Below are 21,030 nucleotides of genomic sequence, written 5' to 3' on the forward strand. Positions count from 1 at the left end.
CTGTGGTATTATTGATTCCACTTATGCAAATGCTTTTACTTAGCACGAGTTCTGGTGGTTGTACAGACCTGGGTTAAATTTCCATTCCAGCCTGTCGCTGCTACATTGGGTAAGCGGGCCAAAAAGAATCCTCTTGTTCACACATTGGATACACATTTATGGGGCTGCCTTGCCATCACCAGGAGCCATATACCCCCATCTTCTCAAACTCAAAGGAAGGATCCTGTTTTATATTTCAAGACATCTAGATTTGGATTTGTTAGTTTCCTCCCTGCCAGGATGCCTGCCTCTCTGCAGGATGTACAATCTACCAAGTATCTTTCAGTTTAGACTGATAACAAAGAATGTTTCTAGCTAACAATTACAGAAGCATTCCTACAGCAGAAGCCTGCAACCTGATAATCATTTTTAAAGTGACCCCTCTAACTGGAGAGTGAGCTAAAAGAGTGCTCTTGCCCACTTTGTAATGTAGCCAAGCTAAATAACACTAGCCACTCTAATGAAAAAGCATACTGTATATTCCTGCCGTGTAATATCATCCCCACTACATTAGAACATGCGAAGTGATGCAATTATTTCTGTGACAGTATGTAGTAGCCTTCAGGCATGGGCTTCATCTTCCCCTCACCCCCATGGTAGGAGGAGTGAGTGAGCTGGGAGTAATTCCGATGAAGCCAGTGGCAGCAAACCTCTATAAACCTGTCAGAACCTTCTGTATTTCAGTACAGAGGGAAAGAAGGTACACAGGGATTTTCTGCCTGCATTGTTCCAACTCTATTTTTTCCTTCTGACATACTGTCTGCATTCAGTGTCTGTGAAATGATGGGATTTATTTATAATTTGTTAGCTAAAATGTAACTTAAGCTGTTTATTTTAAGAGTACTAGTGACAAACAGAATATTTTACAACAAAGCTATAACACAAACAGGGCATTCAGCTTTATGCCATACCTGAGGATGTTTATTTTACAAATAATATACGACCATGTGGAATACTTTTGTTTTCAAAAAGTATGCAAGATTTTATACAGAATGGGTATGAGATTCTGACTGCAAACAAATGACATTTACCAGTATAATAGCACAGATGTCACATTTCCCAATATAATAGCCAGTGGTAGCAATAAATATAGTAGGTCGTGTAAAACTGGATTTACTTTACCAATAGCCTATGGAAGTTATTTGTAGTTCTTCATCAAACTTACAAGACCACTACTATTCTGAAAATGGTAAAATAATATGGGTTTCAGAAATATGCGTTAGGACAAGATTACATTTGTTCAACAGGGTAAAGGGACCATGGATTATGCCACAGGGACCTATACATTATTCAGTACAGTCCCAATGCCGTAAGAATAAAATATTTTAGAGACATAGTATATTGGAAAAGCAACTTCAGCTGTTCTGTTCTATTATAAATTCACGTTTATTTGTTTTTCAAGAATGGAGTTCTTCAGGGGCATAGAGACAGCAGGACTTCTGAAAAGACTTCCACAGTGTTCATATATGGCAGCAATCTTCCAGACACTGCATAGAGCAGATATTGCAACCAGCATTTTCCAAGTTTCTACTCCTTTAAACTGAAACACATTGATTTTTATCTAATTGTTCCTGAAAGTTGCAAAGTTTGTTCAGATCAATCTGATCACCAGAACTTTGTCCCACAAGTGACCTCTTTCAACATCTTGAAGGTGCAGCTTTTGGGAAAAGCTATTTAAGATGACTCCTCTATTTTATAAGCAAACATTCCAATCCACTTCAATGTACACTTCCACTGGACATAGGAAAATTGGCAAGAAATTAGCTTATTCAGTGATAAGGAACGCATGTGACCCCACATTGTTTTCAGCTATAAATTACAAGGGACAATTTGTGTATGTCAAAAAGTAGCTGAAATATACAGTTTCCATAGACAGAAAAAACTCGAGTCTGCCTTTGAAACAAAGTCATAGGCTTAGTGGACTTAAGACCAAATAACTGAAGGTGTGAAGATAATTCACAGAAGTTAAACTGCATTAAACTCCCTTGTGGAAACTCTCACTCAGAAACAATTTGGTTTTATTTCATTGGAGCTTAATCCCCCGTGGATGATTTTATATGCATTAGCTCCCATCCTTAAGTTAATTCATCTGAACTTTCCTGAGCTTCCTTCTTCCATAAGCCTTTCAAAGCCAAGGACTAAATAGTGCTTCCCTCTGAATACAGAAGCAAGAAGGATAAACAGATTCAGAGAATTCACGATTACCTGCCATTATAAGCACGGCAGGCAACAAGAAAATGGCCTAAAAACTCCAGTATTAAAAGGCAGGTTGCCCTTACAAAGAGGGAACGCAAGTTAGAAACACATTCATAATCCCTGCTTCATCGAGAGAAAACAGAAAGGAACAAGTCTACATAAAGACCAGGATGAGCAGGTAAAGGGCTGTGCTAGACGATATGAAGGCAAACTTAGAAATGCTTGCAGATGACCTGTCTTCTTCCTCCTTACATTATTTTTACCTTCTCCTTTACATCTTGTAAAGAAATGTGAATACTCAACAAGTTTTCTGTCCCTTAACCTATGAGAAGCTTCTCCTTCCCCGATGAGTAAAAATGTACCCATAAGACAACCACCAATTCACAGTTATTCCTGGTTTTCTTGGTACCATGCAAACACATGAATAAACTATTTCAGTAGTCCCACTGACTTCAGAGCAACTACCATGTAAATAAAGATATGCGTTTCAGTGTTCGCTTTAGTGTTTTTTAGGACTGTATCCTAAAAGAATAGTGTTCCAGTTCCTTGTCTTATTAGCCTAATACCATGGAGTCTCCATCAAGTTATCTTCCCATGTAGGTAATCATGTTAAATTTCTTTTTTTCCTAACACATATCAAGGCATTACTGTGATTCCCCATCTAAACACATACTCTGAAATGTGACAATGGTAATGCATAACACATTAGAAAGATATTTATTAGAGCTTGCACAAGATGTAATTTGTGATGCTTACTAAAATTTATGTTGGGAAATATGCATATTGGTGGGAACTTACATCGGAAACGTTCACTTTGACCTGTTGCTTTATTTCTGGTCTATCATGTTTTGGAATGATCTGGTGAAATTTCAGTGGCCGTTAATATGCAAGGTGAAACACCATTAGCTATCATTCTTTTCCTATTTTTGCTTTAAAATATTAGGTGTCTCTTAATTAAAAAATGCTAGATACGAAATTATGTAGTGCTTTTCAGTGCATACTCACAGTAGAAAATTTCAAATAAAAGGTGACTGTGCCATTGCTCTGATATACCTGTTTCTGCAGATAATCTTGTTCTTGTACTTCTCTTCTCAAAAATCATGGCCAAAGCTTTTCCTTGCATCAAAGGTAAGTACTGGAAAACAGGAGTTGAAGGCATTTCAATTTTATAGTCATTATCAATTTTCCACTGTGAAAATACTCCTTGCACATTTTAATTCAGCATTAGAAAATTAAAACTTTTTTATTTTTTTTAACCATAACTTTATTCCTCTGCCCTTCAAGTACATCTAGCAACAGAAAAGGTTAAAGAGAAAGATCTAATTCTAGGGGCACAAAGACACTGCATTTGGCACCCAAACTGATCTCCCATTAAGGAGAACTGTTACTAATTTTATTCCCATGCAATACAGGGAACTGTCTTCTATTTCCTACATTTAGTGCTGCATATACACCATGTGTACATGGATAGGGCTGGCCAATAACGGCCAGCTATGCAACACTGCTTAACTTTTTCATTTGCAAAGTCCTCTGCAGTATTTAAAGAATATCTCTGAACATTTTAGCGGAACATTCTTTGATCTGTAGTATGTGGTTCACGGTATTAAAGAGCTTAGGTGATGATGTTTAGGACAAGCCAGCTAAATTGCTGGTTCCCGATATCTTTCAAAACAATATTTATTTCAACATCTGAGTGACCTAAATGTCATTGGGAGGATTTTACCTCTCCTTTGTGCTTTATCCTTTGTTTCAAATCTGAAGCCATCCACAGCAAATGCTTCAGTTCATCAGCTGTGTAGTTCTGTAGAGTAAGGAGGTCGCGACCTTTCAGGCTTACATTCATTTGAGCTGGTGGCCCACGCCTGTGTCAAAAGAACAAAAAAATATGCTTTTGTCATTTGACACAGAATTGTACTCGTGTTAAAGCCAATGAACAAGTAGCTGAAATCTCTCTCGCTCCCCTCATTTGACCCAGCTGGATCAGCTTGATGGAGTGCCTTAACTGGTTTCAATAACTTCTGTCATGCTGGCACAACATGCCACAGTGCAGTATATTGATCACCACAGTAACAGCATCTCAAATTGTATTATACACCGTACATTAGATGTAGGTTCTTTTGCCTTCTGATATGTGTATGACTTGACTGTGTGCTGCCTAATCAAATAAAGCCAAACGCGTCGCCACTCAGGGCTCGGTGAAATGGCTTACAAGGAGAATGTAAAGCGGTCCTTTGGAGCACAGAACATCGAGGAACTGGTCTTGGTGTTCTCTTTCCCTCCTGCATGTTTTGTGGTTGGGTAAGACACCTGCCATCCTCCACCCCCATATATACATATTATGGCATTTTTATATATGTCTTTTAAGTACTCATGGCACTGGGGATGAGGGTAACCAAACTGAAAACCAACAAAATAGCCATGTGCTCTGGCCCTTCTCCTACCACACCAGACATTCAGAACATGTATGGTTTATTTACTTAGGGAGGGTACAGTACCTCCAGCCAGATTTATGAGTTTTGAATCACGTGGAATGGGATGTTTATAATCACCCACAGAAGTTTCACAATATAATTTCTGTTATTTTAGGTGAGGTGTATTAATGAAACAGTTGAGTCTAAGCCTGTGTTTCCTCTGGTTTAAGATTAAGAATAGAGTGACAGATTATCTCCTTTTCTGGCACTGTATCTACAGCCCTCCTTAGTGTAACACAGATTGCACCGTACTCTTGCTGAAGTTTTGGATGGGTGCAAGCTAAACATATATTTCTTTTTAACAAAAGGCAGCATTTTTAAACCGATCTGATGGAATGGAGTACAAAGCAATGCAAACAGCTGCTTCTGCAGCTACGGGTTTTGTCTTTCCAAGTAGGTGCCCCTTGAGCTCACCTCCGAGGCCAGGCTTAGCTACATCACCTGCCCATTGTCATGCTTCTGAGCCCACAGTTAGGAAAATTCAGGAAAATATACTGTAATTTCTGTTCATTCTGCTGTTAATTCCGATGAATAAAAGCTCAGGTAGTGGATAGGCCTATGTGGCTTCTAAAGATTTTGGTGTTGGTTAAATCTGAAGGAATAGACTTTTTCTGCAGAATTCTGTTGTATAGGCTCAAATTGAAACTGAACAGAGAAGATGGCATCTCTTAAACTAATAGTACCAAACATTATTACTGTTAATTTGACAACGCAGTACAAATTGCATGACTTTTCAAATCATGTAGCAGATTTTTTTCCTTTAATTGAATGTTGTGTCTTTTCTTTCTGGACACCCTTAAGAGTTCTTTAGATAGACATTAAACCACCACCGTTATTAAGAAGACATTTTTCCACAGTGAAAAGGATTATGTGTAACAGCAGGAACGTGGAGAATATTTGAAGAAGTAGCACACGAAATACAGATGCCCTGGAGATTAATTTTGCTGGAGCTCAGTACATGCTGTCATATATCAGGGTAATGTGCTCCAGAGATTATACAGACGGCCAGAGGATCCACCACTAAGCTAGCTGAGCATAAAGCACCACAGAGGTTCCCATCAATGTCTACAATCAGTCTCTGCACAGGTCCTCAAATTGCAGAAGGGCTGGACTTCTATGAAGCACTGTTCAGATTAGTGAATGGATTTCTTGCTTTCTAAGTTTAGAGTGATGTTGCCCATGTATTTTCTTACAGTGATACTGAAAAGTGAAATGAAATGAAATGAAAAATTCCCTTAAGTGAAATGCAATCTGAATTGTATGCATGACTTCATTAATACATATTTGTCAGTAACATTTAAAATAATAACGCACATTTCCAAGACATAAAGACTAGTGTTCACACCACTACAATCATTAGTAAAATAAAGTTACATATTTTTCTCTAAGTGTTATTCTTCTGTCTCTATGCCTGCCTCCAAACTGAAGTAAACAACTGAGAAACAGTTAGCAAGTGCCAAATGCCACGTTTTTGAAACTGAAGTGGGTATTACAGAGCTAGCATAATGCTTTCCTGTACTTCTGTATTTGATAGCTGCAGAATAGAATATACCTGGCATTAGAAGAAAGGTTGGGCATTTATGCACCAGGTAGCTTCCACCATTGCTTGAAAAACAGCCTGCCAAGGTATGCTATTGAAATCCATTCCTGTGAATACCAAGGCTCTAGCTTGATATTCAAGCGATTGGATATGACTTCAATATGTGCATTCTGAAGGAAATGTAGTTTAATGAATGTGACCTTTTAAAAAATATTTTTTAAGAAGAGGGATTTGCTGCTCTGTCAATTTTTGGGGAATGAAAAAATACTCATCCTGTTTTAACATCTATGCACTTGCTTGCTGTTTGGTCATTCTATTCTCCTTCACTGCAACATTTCCAGTCACAGAACGTGCCAAGTTGGAAGGATCTCAAAAGGATCATCAGGTCCACAAAGGACCACCCAAAAATCAAACTCAGTATCCGAGAGCCTCGTCCAAACATTGCTTGTATTCTGGCAGGCTTGGTGCCATGACCTACAGAGCCTATCCCAGTGCCCAACCACCCTCTGGGTGCAGAACCTTTCCTAACATCCAGCCCGCCCCTCCCCTGTCCCAGCTCCACGCTGTTCCCTCGGGTCCTGTCGCTGTCCCCAGAGAGCAGAGCTCAGCGCCTGCCCCTCTGCTCCCCTCGTGAGGGAGCTGCAGGCCGCCATGAGGCCTCCCCTCAGCCTGCTCTGCTCTGGGCTGAACAAACCAAGGGACCTCAGCTGCTCCTCATACATCCTGCCCTCTAGACCATCATTTTCATAGTCCTCCTTTGGACACTCTCTAATAGTTTTATATCCTTTTTATACCGTGGTGCCCCAGACTGCACATAGTACATGACGTGAGGCCGCACCAGCACAGAGCAGACCAGGACAATCCCTTCCCTTGACCGGCTCGCAGTGCTATGCCTGACGCACCCCAGGGGATGGTTGGCCCTCCTGGCTGCCAGGACACACTGCTGGCTCATGTTGCTGTCAACCAGAACCCCCAGATCCATTTCCACAGGGCTGTGCTCCAGCCTCTTGTTCCCCAGTCTGTGCATACATCCAGGATTGCTTCATCGCGGGTGCAGAATCCTGTTCTTGGTCTTGTTAAATTTCATACAGTTGGTGATTGCCCAGCCCTCTCATTTATCAAGATCTCTCTGCAAGGTCTCTCTGCCCTCCAGGGAGTCAAGGCTCCTCCTAATTTAGTGTCATCTGCAAACTTAGTAAACTTTTGAGTCCTATGTCCAGGTCATTTACGAAAACAATAAAGACAACTGCCCCTAAAATGGAGACCTGGGGTACACCACTAGTGACTGGCTGCCTCATTTAAATGTAATCTCATTTACTATAGCCATTTGAGCCCAACCTGCCAGCCAATTGTTCACACATCGTACTATGTATGTCTCTAGCTGTATGCTGTATGTTCTGTCCAGGACACTGTGAGAGACATTATTGAAAGTTTTGCTGAAATTCAAAAAGATTACATCAAATGGCTTCCCTTGGTCAACTAGGAAGGTAATAAAATAAAATAAAATAAAATTAGTTAAACAGGACTTTCCCTTTGTGAACCTGTGATGGCTATAACCAATGACTGCACTGCCATTCAAGTGTTTTTCAATAACTCCCAGAATAATCTTCATAATATTACTAGGCACGGAACTGAGACTCACAGGCCTGTAATTACCAGCATCTCCTTTCTTGCCATTCTTGAAAATCAGGACAACATTTGCCAGCTTCCAGTCAACTGGGACCTCTCCAGATTCCCAAGACTATAGAAAAATAATTGAGACAGGTCTCGTGATGATACCAAACATCTCTTTGAGTACCCTGGGATGAATCCCATCAGTCCCCATAGACTTATATGTATCCAGATGGATGGATGCTTTTGTTTCCAGTCTTCAGTGCTGCTGCTCCCTGAGTTTCTAATGGCAACCTACAATTGCTTGAAGGGAGTTACAGAAATTGCCTAGTCATAACCTCCCAAGCAGCAACATCTGTTCACAGGTCTTGTTTTACCACTTGGCACCACTGAGAAGTGTATTGAGTAGTATCTACCACTAACTTCTGCACTAGTAGACAGTGAAACACTAAAATTGTTTATCCAAAAAGGATTTGGAATTACCATCCTTGGAGATTTTCAAGACTTGGCTAAGCAAAGATATAGCTGACCTGATCTGCTATTGTCATACCACAAGAAAGTTGGACTATGGATCCTTTTCTGATCAATGTGTTCCCATCATGATTCTGCTTTATTGCTATGACCTTCAGAAATGTGTTCTCTTCCCTTGTCCCCAACCTCAGAAACAAAGGCAGAAGTGGTCAAATGAATTGCAGTTAAGGGGCATGAGACAACAAACCAGAGTTAAAATATAACAGGCAGAAATGCAAGGTCAAGCAGTTGCATATTTCCTTCTGAGCAGGGATAGAAATTACTTTGGATTACTAGCATATCGATTGATATATATTATGTTATCTTGTGATATCAGCCATGGTGTGCTTAACTTGTAATGTTCATAAGACAGTGGTGATTGATAGTTTATGCCAATGTTATGATATAGTGTAAAAAAATATATATGACAACATTATACAGGGAGCTTAATAAATTGGATGATTTTTGAAAACCAGGTTTACTGGGTTTACTGCAGTTGTTTTCCACACCTGCTTTTCTATCATCGCTGCTAAACAGAGAAAGTTCCCACTGATTACCAGCAGTGAAAATCCATAAATCCATTGAAGAAATTATCACCCAGGTTTCAGGACCACTCTAAAACTGTCACAAATAAACCAAAGAACTCAGAAAACGTTTGTGTTTCATTTGATGTAATGTAGAAATTATACATAAAAATGCCATTGCGTACTGGGATTTCTGTTTATATGAAATTCCTGTATATTGCTTTCTAACACTAATCATTTGTTACAAATGCTGCTAATATTATTCATATTGACACCAACACAAAAATAGATAGATGTGGCATTAAGTTTCAGGCCTTTAATTTTAACTTGATTCTTGAGATGTGACAAGCATTAGAAACAGCTTACTGAAACAGTGTCATAGAGGTACTTTTCTGAAGCCATAGGGGAGGAGAAAGTTGATGTGGTTGAAGAAAGAATCCAAGTGAGGTTATGAAGATGGGTCACCTTGGTTAATTTTGAATCCCGTATCACATAATGCTTTTCCTACGTGCCTTAAGTGTACACAGAAATAATAATAACAAAAAAACCCCACACCATCTCTGAAGCTGATTCACCTTGCAGCTTCAAGGAGATAATCCACACTCCCCCTTCCCCTCCCATTACTGATCATGATAATTGTCTAAATACATAAGGATTTCCCATGCTTTATTTAGATGTTTATCAATTACTGTACCTGCAGAGCACACTGAACTCAAGAAGAAACATTTTTTCTTGGTTTTGAAGCTAAATCCCATGGAAAGAATTAACAAGATTTCACAAACATAAAAAGGAAAAATCCTCCAGTCTCATAAAGACTCAAAGCTTGCTGCCTCAGAAGGCAAAAGGGCACTAAAAATGCTAGCAGAAGCTTATATCTTTCACTCCTCCACAGAATTCAATTGCTTTTGTCTCCAGTTTTCTGATTAAATGTCACTGAATGCCAGACAAAAGAAAAGGATTAACTTACCAAACATGTCGCAGCAGATGCTTGTTGTTCCATGTTAATTTTTTAATATGGAAAAAGCTCCTCAAATTAAAAAGCATCTTTCTTTCACAGTAGATTTCTCTCAGTCCTAAAAACAAAGTTAACAGAAATGAAGTTGTGTGAAGCAGCCACTGTGCAAATGAGGATACTATGAAGAACAGACAATCTTATCTTCGATTTTTCCAGTCTGGGCCAGGCCTGGTCAGGGCTCATATTGAATCTTTTCCTTGGTTAGATAAAATTCTACAGATAAAGACTTTTCACAGGGTCCATTGCACAACTCACAGTTTGTGCTCTTCTGTCTGGGACCATCATATTACACCTTCTGTCAATAGCATATCGTAGCAATTTCATGTTTGTCAAATATCTGTGCAGGAACATGTCCTAACAGAGGAAAAAAAAAAAAAAAAAGCAAAAGAAGAATTGTTATGGCACAGCAAGAACAGGGCGGCTTGGGGCTGGGGGCCAGGTCTATAGGGCTCCCGATGGGGTTTAGCAGGGCAGGGCCTGGCAGCCAAGGCCCATCCCACTGCCCCACCAGGAACAAGGTAGCTGGTGGCAACGGGACAGCCCCAGCCCTGGCACCAGGCACCTCTGGAGTGGCCAATTCCATGGGGCTACTTGCACACGAGGTGAGCCTCCCGCATCCTGCTGAGAGGTGGCTGGTGGTGGCTGCTCATCGTGGCGCGAGTGCTGATCTCCTCTCCAGAAGGGACAAAGTGAGATCTGCATACCCAAGGGGTGGCAGGTCTGTGCCTCAGGTTAGGAGGGCATGAGCAGGCTGATAAAGAACGATTACTGAAAGCCTCTCTCCTCTTTGAGCTGGCAGGAGACTGACCCTTGACACCTCCTTTCTTGAGAGGCAGCAGCATTCAGCTTCTGAGTACATGGTCAGTAGAGGAGCAGGGTCCAAACTGCCTTTTTTGTTGTTTTGTTTTGTTACTAACAGTTCTTTTTTTTCAGAGAAAATCCGCACATACACATACATTTGTTAAATATCGAAGATTCACACTCAAGCTGTGATGCCTGATTACAACACATTTCTCATGGTACAATCACAGCTTACCACGTTTAGTCAGTCATGACCAATGTAATTAATATAAACTAGGAGCTCTCCTGAGTTTTCAAGGATTGCATGGGGTTTACCTTCACAAAGGGATTGCCTTTCAGACCTTAAAATTAACGTATTCCCTCAACAAAGCACAACAATACAGCAAAGTTATATTAATAATATCATGGAGTGAAAGGGACAGATTTCTTCATTGCTCGTCAAATGTGAAAATAAAAGCAATATTCATGAGCTGAATGTGTTACCACTTACTAACTAGCACCACTAAAAAGGCATCTGAGGGACTTTGCCATAAAAACCTTCAGTGCTGAATAATTTGAGGAATATTGTTAGCTATTAGGGTGTTAGGGTGTGCAGGGTGAACATCATTGCTTTAAATTCTGTCTTTGGTTTAAGACCATTTTAGCTGATGATTTTAAGCATTAAGAACTGAGAAAGGAAAAAAAGAGAAAGCAACACATTCAATCCAATTACAGCAATTGAAATTCCAGTGGTATTCACAAGGTGCAGTCTTGAAAAACTCACAGAAGACATAGCTTAATAGACCAGTCAGGTTCATATTCATATTGGATGACAATATCAATATAACTCCTTTATCCTAAGCTACTTTTCTGTCTATCAATACAGATTTACACTACATTATTTTCTCTACACCAGTATGTCTCAATCCATATACTCTTATTGTTGCATTTTAAATGCCAGGGCCTGGAATATAGAATTCCCAAACCAATGCCCTTGCTGTCTGCTTCAGATTACAACTGCAGTCCTTTGTGCCATGTGGTGGGCACTACAGCCAAGAAAGGTCTCATTTGTGCCCTGGAGAGGGGCTGGGTAGGTCCTTGACAGGAAGGACACTGCAGTTGCTCCCTACAAAACAGGAATACTACAGTAAAGGAATGGGCAGACCTTTTCCCACAAACCTCAGAGACAGACAGTGCAAAGGGAGAAGAGTCTGCAGCACAGCTGTTATTATCTAAGTATCACTGGCTGAATGGAAGATTGAATGTCTGCTTGCGTACCCAGTCAGAAAACTTCAGAGGGACAGCACGGTGAAGCCACACAAGCCATCAAACAGAAAAGAGTTCTTTCTTAGGACAGCAGCATCCTAGCGGTGGCAAAATAAAGATTCTGAATTATATTCTGTTTATGTGGCCGAGGGATGCCAGCTCAGGAGACTCAGCGAAAGCAGTGAGTTTATTAGGGGACAGGTTTGGCTAAGCTGGGAGCTCAAGGCAGAGCCCCCACACAGATAGATGTCTGCTTCACGAGCGAGTGGCAGGGACAGGCCACAGGAGGAAGACCAAAATGTCCCTGAAGGGAGGTTGCAAAGAGGACGGAGCCAGGCTCTTCAGTGGTGCCCAGTGCCAGGACGGGAGGCAGTGGGCACAAAGTGGAGCCCAGGAGGCTCCCTCTGAGCACCGGGCAGCCCTTCTGTGCTGTGCGGGTGAGGAGCCCTGGCACAGGCTGCCCAGAGAGCTGTGGGGTCTCCTCCTTGGGGATCTCCAAAAGCCGCCTGGGCACGGCCCTGGGCAGCCTGCTCTGGGTGGCCCTGCTCGGGGGGAGCGGCGGGACCGGAGCCACCGCCCCACCGCCAGCCGTCAGGGGGCGCCCCCCGTCCTCCATCCCGGCGGCAGCCCCGGGGCGGGCGGTACGGGGCGGTGCGGGGCGGCGCCGCTCTCTATGTCCGTTGCCCGTGGCAGGCCCGCTGTTTACTTCCGTCCGCATGGGGCGCGGGGCCGAGCGCCGTCCGCCCGCCGCCATGGCCGAGCCCGCCGGGGAGCCCGAGCTGACGGTGCCCGGTGAGTGCCGCCGGGCGGTGGGGGGCGGGCGGGTGGGCGGACACACAGACACAGCCGCTTCCCTTCGGCCCGCTGCCGGCTGGGGGGGGCCTCGCCCTCCTGCTGCTCTGGCCCCGAAATATATATATTCATATATATTCCTATTAATGTTGCTAAAAGGAAAATGAGCTGGGGAGCTCTGCTTTGGCGTTAGTGCCTAACAGATCGCAGTATGCGTGCCTCGATATACAGCTCGGCTGGCTGGCTGGGGATTAAAACCCAAAACAAAAATCACATTTTCAGATACCTGCTGTTGGCATGTCTGTGAGTGTAGGCTTATCTGCGTGAAAAAAGGCACGAAACAAAACGTTAAAGCCTTGAGTTTGTCTGCAGAAAGGTGTGTTTTCAATAAAAGTCAAGCAGCTGAAGGGGCAGTAAATACAATTCAGTAAATGCTTGATGAATGTGGTGCATAAAATCACATCTCACCAGTAATATCGGAAACTTTTACGTTAATCATTTCAAAAGGAGTGTCAGATTTACAGTTCAAGAGAGAGCTTTGGGTTTTGGAGCCGGGGTGCAGACCATTGATGCAAATGAAACATTTCAGTGTATATATTTTAAGCAAAAGCAATGGTATTATTAAATTATGTATACTTCTACAGAACCAGTCTAGTGTTGCTCTGTGTGTTACCATAGCCTATCAGTTAAAAAAAAAAAAAGGTCTGCAAAGAATAGTTGTGTGTGTCCTCCCCCCCCCCCCCCCCCCCCCAAGTGTTTAAAGCGCAAGGTTTGACATCTTTAAATAGGAGGCCTAATTTTGCTTTACCGCGCTGCATGGCACTTTGGCAAATGATTTAACTTGTAAGTTCATTTATTCCCCGTAGGATGAATGTTTTCTGTGTCGAGCCAAATGCTTGACAAAATGCTTGACAAAATGCTTGACCAAAGGGTGAATGAATAGTTAATGTTGTGTGTTTTAAAACAATGGTGCTGGCACTTTTAAAAATGGAAAGAATTGAGCAAACCGATTACAAGGGAGGAAGAGCTGTTTGGGTTTCATTGTGGGGTGGGGTTTTTTTGGGCTTTTTTATATCATAGTCTTATGAACAAGGACAGTTGTGGCAACCCGTGTTTTGAAGGCTGAGGGTTTTGATTTTAGGGGGCCATTTTTAGACCACGTGTATCTTTTCAGATGGGTGAGGAGGAGTGGTCAGTTTGGAGCCTGTCACCTCTTTACAGTGTGTCTCTCTCTCTCTCTAATCCAATTTGGAAAACCTGTTTGAATTCAAGTATAAACGTAAGTGAGAATTCTTTGTCTCGACCTGCTTTCAGGATGAGCTTTTGATTGTACTTTTTGGGGGCAGTTTGTCAGAGTTCTTTTTTCTTTATGCATCTAGTAATTTTTCTTAGGGGGTAGTGATAAAGTACATTGTACTTTCAAATAAGTTTGTGTCTTCAGAATACAGTGTACCATCAGCAGTATCTGTTCTTCTAGGAAATTCACGGAAGCTAGGAAGTATCAGAAGGACTAAAATCTGAGCCTGAAAATCAGATAGTCTTGATGAAACAGAATGGAAAAAAAATACTTCAGCCACTATTTTATTTTTTTATTTTTTAAGGAAAAAGATGGGTAACTAAAATGTGCAATTGGATTAATAGGAAATGACTATTGTAAAATGTCTGAGGAAAAATTTATATCCACTAAAATTGACATTTTTTTTTTATGTTTTAGAATCAGGTGCTGTTTTCACGTTTGGAAAAAGCAGCTTTGCAGAAAATGTTCCTAGCAAATTCTGGTTCAAAAATGACAAGCCTGTACATATATCATGTGGAGATGAACATACTGCTATTGTTACAGGTCAGTATTGGAAGTGGTGTGTATGATAAAAGGTTATACATTTGGACAACTTGGATTCTTATTTAAATTCTGAGGTAATACTTGAAATGTGGAGAGGAGAGGGAACTGTTCACACTGGGGCTGTTGGATGCCTTTGAAGTTAACAGGAGTCAATGAAGGTTTTCACAAGACATGCCCAGGAACTGTCATGAGTGAATCTGTAATAACTGAATGTATCATGTTGGATTTAAAATAAGCATGACCTTGTTCAGCTTAAATGTTTCTTGTAAATCTGATCGTGTCCAGTAGACAGTCTTCAGTATATAGGTTTGTATTGTGAAGTAAACACGTGTATAAGTAAACAGTATCTGTTGAACTCAGTCAACAAGTTCACTGGGAATCTGCCTGAAATGATAGATAAAATTGTATCTCTGAAAGGAGGTTCTGCATTATCAGTTAACTGTCAACTGAAAACAACCCTTGAAAGAACAACTCAAAGAACTTTAGAAAATCCTACTAAAATCAGAAATAAATTGCAAAAGCATTCAGAGAAGCTCAGAAGCAATACGCTGAACCGTCATTATTGATGTTCCTTTTCATTTCTTTGAAATGCTGGAAGCAATACTCATCGGAGAGTTCATTCAGTTTCTTATGTGAAAGAGACTGCTCTTTTGTGATGAAAACGTGTTAATTATGTTGACAACCACCTTCAGATAGATAATCAGACTTTTTTATCATGAAATTCCTCCTATGCATATTTTCAGGATGTTTTTTATCGAAGTACATTTATTCCTCATCAGGACCCAGTGTTGTATCTTTGTCATTGCTCATTAAATAATTTCTCAAGTTTTCTTTTTCCCCGCTATATCCCCAAGCAAAGTTGAAAATGCTGGATTTTTTAGAATGAACAGTTTCAAGCATGGTAGAAGAAGATTATAGATTTCATGGACTGCAGAACAATTTGAAGTAAAATTATACAATGAATTTTTCAAGCCTAACTTCATAGAAGATGAATTATGCATGAATAGATTATGTTTTGAACAAAACTTCACACTTTTTTTTGATTGAACCCATTCTATTAAATTGCCTGTTGCATAAAATTAATCAGAACATAACCTAGGGCACTGTGAAATTTTCCTCTTGACTTTTTTTTGTATATCCCTTCATATGCCCACACCCAGTTTGAAATAACACTAGTATTATTCTCAGTTTCAGAGTGGTCAATTTAAATTGCCTCCTTTAACTCCCTCAGCATGTGCTTGTGCCAGCACTGTTACACTAATCAGCAACAATCCACTAATTCCCATGTCCCTGTGATAGTGGCCACTTGAATAAAGCTTTTGAAGAAGTCAACTTGCATGGGGTTGCACGTAGCGCCATTTCTGTACATCTCTTTCCCCTCCTCCCTGATATTTTAACATATACTGCATATTTTAAAAATGGTCTCCCTAGCTGGCCTTTGCTGTGGTAGTGTGCAGATAAGTCATGTGGGGTACTTCTAGATAAGATCATCATTTTCTCAAAGCTTTTGTAGAGAGGGAACTGTAGAAACATGAATTAAAAAAAATAAATCTTTGATATCAAAAGTTTTTCTGGGACATGATAAAGTAGAAGCAAAAATGAGGGAAAAATAGTGACCAACACTGAACAAAGGGATTGAAACTGCAGGAGTCATACAAATGGTAAAAAAGGAAAAGAGAAAATCTTTGTCCCTCATTTTTTCTTCACACCTGTGCATGCACATGTGCACCACACATTTCTGCCATTAGATGGAGTTGGATGATACAGTGGAATTAAAGCCCTTGGTGAATGACATTGAACTGCAATAACACCTGGAATAAAAGAGCCACAGAAGTGCATGGTGGTAATAAATTTACTGAGAAGGATGCGGACCATGTAGAAAAGCGGGAGTTCCTTGAAATCCATCTAAACCTGACCTGGAAGAAAGAAAAGACAAACATCGCTGAGGAAGGGAAGGTATCTCAAGCAGGTGTGTACTGCATGCTTCATATTACTTTCAGTCTTTACTGGTCACAGCGTTTCACACTCCTTTATTTTCCACCCCCTGGAAGAGTAGGGGGAACTATGTATTTAGGGGACAGTGGGAATATGAGGTAGATTCAAATCTGATAGAAATGCATCAGATTTATGTTAAAATGTGTCAACAATCAAAACTGTCACGCAAACTGACTCAAAACATGCCTTACAGCTGGTTTTGGGCAGGAAAGACAGCGACATCTAGCACTGAATGTTGACTAAATGCAAATGAAGAAAATGTACAGGAAGTAATATTCAGCATTCAGACAAAATATTCAGAACATTTCAAATACTTCTTTCATCTAATCCAACATCAGTATTCCCCTATGACTTCTGGGGAGAAAAGTGTAAAGTGAATATAAAAAAACCTATTCTTTGCTTTCTAGGTTAGGATTTTGAGTCCAAAATAAATTGCATTTACATACCATGGCTGTATGTTGGAATCTAAAGAATCAGCGATAGTTTCTTGCTGACGTTGAGTTGGCTTGTTGAGCTAGTCAGGGAAACACTTCTTCCTCTACTTTTGGAATTTGGGATTGAATTTTTGTATTTCCTTCCTCATTTTCTTTCTGCCTTAAGCACAATCTTGACTAAAATGTTCAAGCAGTTTTTTTAAGCAGTTGTCTGAATGGTTTGCTTCCAGCATCCCTTGTAATATGTTTAACAAAATTTCTTGCCCCATTCCTATATTTTTTGGCCCAAGAACAGTTCACTGACAGTTCACTCCCTGCATCTTTTGTAACTGTAGGCTTTGTGAAGGAATATATTCATCCTTTTGGGAGCTAGTATGAAGTAAGTGACATTAACCATATTTTAAGGATCTCTTTCCAGTACCTTTCTATTAATAATTTTATTTTCTACAAACCTCTTAAAGTTAACAGCTGTCTTATTGTTTATTGGCCTTAATTAGAGTATCCTAGGCAGATTGCCCACATTTGATCGAAGAGACCGATCCAGTTCACAAGGGGGAAATGGTGATGGCGGAAAACGTATCTTCTGGACTCAGAGCTCTGGAGAGAATTGAAGCCCCCGGTGCAAGAGGGTAAAAGGAAAGAAAGAAGTATGAAAAGGAAAAACAGGAGTTCAAGGAGGTTCACGCAGAAGCACAACAAGATAGTATGCATATAATTTCAAGTTAGGTAAAGCATTAAATATTCAACAGTTTACACAAAAGAGACATTGGAATCCCTCCAGGTCTTTGGACTTAAAACTCCATCTATTCTTTCTGCCTGCTGGCAGGCCATCAGAACATGACTCCTGTGTCTTTTGCACTCAGCTGTAAGGGGAAAATGAGGAAGATTACTACATGTTTGTGTTAGTTTTTTGATATGTGTAGGAGCAAGCAACATACTGTCCTGTTCGTGTTTGTATGACGCTAAATATCCTAAGCATGACTGTTCTTACTGCTCAATAAAACTTTTGAGAATATTGTGACTTGCCTAAGAAAATCAACGTCATTCCCATTTTCATGAGATGTATTTGAATTGTATACGAATTTCAAACGACGTGTTAAGAGTTTATTAACAAAATAGCACAAATAAATACAAAAAAAAAAATCGTGACGCCTGGCATATGATACTCTGTCCAAAATACTCAATATAGCCTCTTAACAGAATCTCATAATGTTCAAAGTCTGTATGTACTCTCCCCATTTTATCTCTGTTCCATACTAATACCATGTAGAAAGCAAGGGGTAAAATGCCTAAAACGTAGGTGATAGGGATGGATGGATGGCTGTTAATATTATGAAGCATGTAGAGTATTTCAGCTTGTACTCCCCAGCTGCTGAATAATGCCTATAGCCAGGCTTCATGAACCAGGGTTGCACATGACAAATGGGGTTCTAAGGAATCACAATGATAGTAGCAGCCACCATATGGGAAATCCCCTGGTTAGTACCCTCTTCCTGAAGTCTCTTACAAAATCTGCTGTTTCAAAAGATGTAAACATCTTGTTGCTTTTGTTAATAGCTCGGAGTTGGTGTAACATTGGTGATGTGCCAATGCATAAATACTTTGGAGAAATAGCCTAGTCTTGCATCAGGAGGAGGGTGAAGACTGATGTTTGGTGTATGTTTTCATCACCAAAACAGTCCGAGTAGTCCCTTTCTTAATACCCTGTCGTATCCCTTCTTTTGCCCAGAATCGTAATCTTACTGTGCTGGACCAGTCTTCTGTCTGCTATTCCATATGGCATATGGCCTTGGGCTGCATGTATCTGCACCAAAATGGATACAAAAAGACAAGTGCAATCAGAGTTTTAAAGGTTTGGAAATGATCCTTACCTATTTGCCTGCTGTGAAAGTAGTTCTCACTTCAGTGGATCTGTGGTGATGACTAGAGATTACTCGGTACACAGTTACAAAAATAGGGCATTTTGCATGCAAAATTCTGTAGTGTCTCCTGGCCAGTTTTGATGCCATGTTATGCCCATTCTAAAACCTGGTCTGGTAGAGGGACCCAGAAATGTTGCTTCATTACAGGCATTTGATATGGCTTCTCTGTAGTGCCTTAGTTTTTATTCACTGTCTGAATTACATACGTCTCAGTTTTCTTATTTTCTATTACACTAAGTCTTGGAAGCCTGAAATTATAAAAGGCTGTCACTCAGCTGGTAAAGAATATATGTATAAAAAAATCTTCTCATCTGTTAAGCTTCTTGATTTATAACGCAATGTCTGAGAACTTAAAGATTGATACAAGAAAGAGCAGATTATAGGATTAAAAGCATGACCTGCTGGAATTCTGAATAGATAAAAAAAGGATGTGATTAAACTCAATTATGGTGACTTGGCATCGTGTTCCCACAAGTACTACCATCCTCACAGGCATTTAAAAAGTATAAAGTAGGGATACAAAGTAGGATGCCATTTGCTAATAAAATTTTCTCTGTCATGGTGTGTTTTGCCTTCAGTGACACACCTCCGCATGTGTTTTGGTATGGTTGCATTACCAAAATTGGGATGGTGTTATAAATGCTATTAGTAAAATTTGGTAAGCGTTGCCTTTACCTCAGAATTTTTTCCCTTTCAACTTATTGGAAAGATGTAATATTGACACACAGCCCAATATTCCATAAATTGTGAAATCTGACAATTGGATTGAGACTTTGGTTACTAGTTATGTTTCATTTTGAATATTTTTTTTTAATTTGTGGTTATATTTAAGAAAATAATTGGATTTTTGTAACAGTATTCTTGTATTTTAAAAATCTCCAAATCATATATCAAAGTCTCTGTAAATCACATTCAAAACCTTCACAAGGAACCTGTGCTACTGAAGTACAAACAGCCATAATATTTTGGCATTGCTATGTGGAAATGTGTTGTGCTCATGTGATAATTGATGGCCAGGGTAACCGGGAGTTTATTTACATGACAGCTCCGTGATGGAATCTAACTTACAAAGACCTGTAGAGCTGGAGCAAAAGTAAACAATCTTGTTTTAACAGTTGTAAAAGGGATTTTTGGTTTTTGTGCTTGTGGTGTTGGGTTGTTTTTGACAAATCAGATTCTATTGTTTGCAAAGACTTATGTTGAAGGAGGGGTTTTATCTTTGGATGTGAACTTCAGAGCTTTACACAAGGTAATAGTTTAAAAAATTAAATGAAATGGGATTAATTCATTTTAAGGTATTGCTAGTAGTGAGATTTGGCAGTCTGATCTGCATGGCTGATGAAAAAAATTTTATCTGTTCATTTACCATCCTCTTAAAACAATGGACTGTTCTGAATTGCAACAGTTCACTGTTGGTAATGGTCAAATCTGCAAATTCAATGATATGTCATAACAGTTTCGGAAATAAAATTTTAGCATTATACCTGTTGAAGATTTCTAATCTAATGTTTTCATTTAGGCAAACAAAACTCCCTGACTTCATGGTGTTTTTATACATTTCTTCTTTATATACAGAGTACTTTGTTAATCCATGATGGAAGATGCAGAGAAGCAAAAAGGCTCTTGTAGTAGGCCTAATATGTCCAAAACCCATACAACTTGTGCACCTATTTGAAAATGTATTGTAAACTATGTTCTATAGAAGTGCAAATTTGTAAAGCATTTTAAGAGAAGAAATTTAGCAGTAAAAAAAACAAACAACCACCATTCCTCCCCAATAGAATATTGAATATTAGAATTGAATGAATATTAGAATTTTGTGTTTGTGTTAGTTATATAGCTGCATTATTCATCCCTGTCTCTGAGGTAAAAAGTGTGCGTGCTCAGATAAATGTATTGTTGTTTTACAAGTAGCCCTATAGTGACTGTGCTTCCTGTGCTTCCAGGGTCTGTCCAAGAGTACACTTTTTTTATTTTATGATGAGTGCTTTATCCGTGCTGTAGTTAAAGGAGAGGATGTCTGTTCTGCTTTTTTGTCCCGTCTTCTGGCAGGGGTTTTCTTACTGGATACGTACACAATGCAATTACTACTCTT

The 21,030-nt window shown here is 40.0% G+C and overlaps 2 protein-coding genes across 4 annotated transcripts in view; one reads left to right on the forward strand and one right to left on the reverse strand.

Moving 5' to 3' along the window:
- Window positions 1-10,846, reverse strand: part of OTC (ornithine transcarbamylase) — a 30,379-nt gene extending 19,533 nt beyond the window's left edge. Inside the window, exons 1-4 of the mRNA XM_040530646.1 lie at window positions 10,715-10,846; window positions 9,859-10,260; window positions 3,959-4,097; window positions 3,289-3,370 (exon numbers count right to left, since the gene is read on the reverse strand). Coding sequence (XP_040386580.1) covers window positions 3,289-3,370; window positions 3,959-4,097; window positions 9,859-9,935 — 298 coding nt within the window. The 5' untranslated portion in view covers window positions 9,936-10,260; window positions 10,715-10,846. The remainder of the gene's footprint in view (window positions 1-3,288; window positions 3,371-3,958; window positions 4,098-9,858; window positions 10,261-10,714) is intronic.
- Window positions 10,847-12,574: 1,728 nt separating this feature from the next.
- Window positions 12,575-21,030, forward strand: part of RPGR (retinitis pigmentosa GTPase regulator) — a 74,473-nt gene continuing 66,017 nt past the window's right edge. Inside the window, exons 1-3 of one of the 3 annotated variants that reach the window (XM_040530672.1) lie at window positions 12,577-12,744; window positions 13,919-14,023; window positions 14,459-14,584. Coding sequence is in view for 2 of the 3 variants with exons in the window: in XM_040530680.1 (XP_040386614.1) it covers window positions 12,669-12,744; window positions 14,459-14,584 (202 nt within the window). In the remaining variant the exon portion in view is untranslated. Of the gene's footprint in view, window positions 12,745-13,918; window positions 14,024-14,458; window positions 14,585-21,030 lie in introns of all 3 variants that reach the window. The other 2 variants (XM_040530680.1, XM_040530661.1) reach the window with 2 other exon arrangements.

This window comes from Cygnus olor, chromosome 1 (genome assembly GCF_009769625.2).
Source record: "Cygnus olor isolate bCygOlo1 chromosome 1, bCygOlo1.pri.v2, whole genome shotgun sequence".
Lineage (NCBI taxonomy): Eukaryota > Metazoa > Chordata > Aves > Anseriformes > Anatidae > Cygnus > Cygnus olor.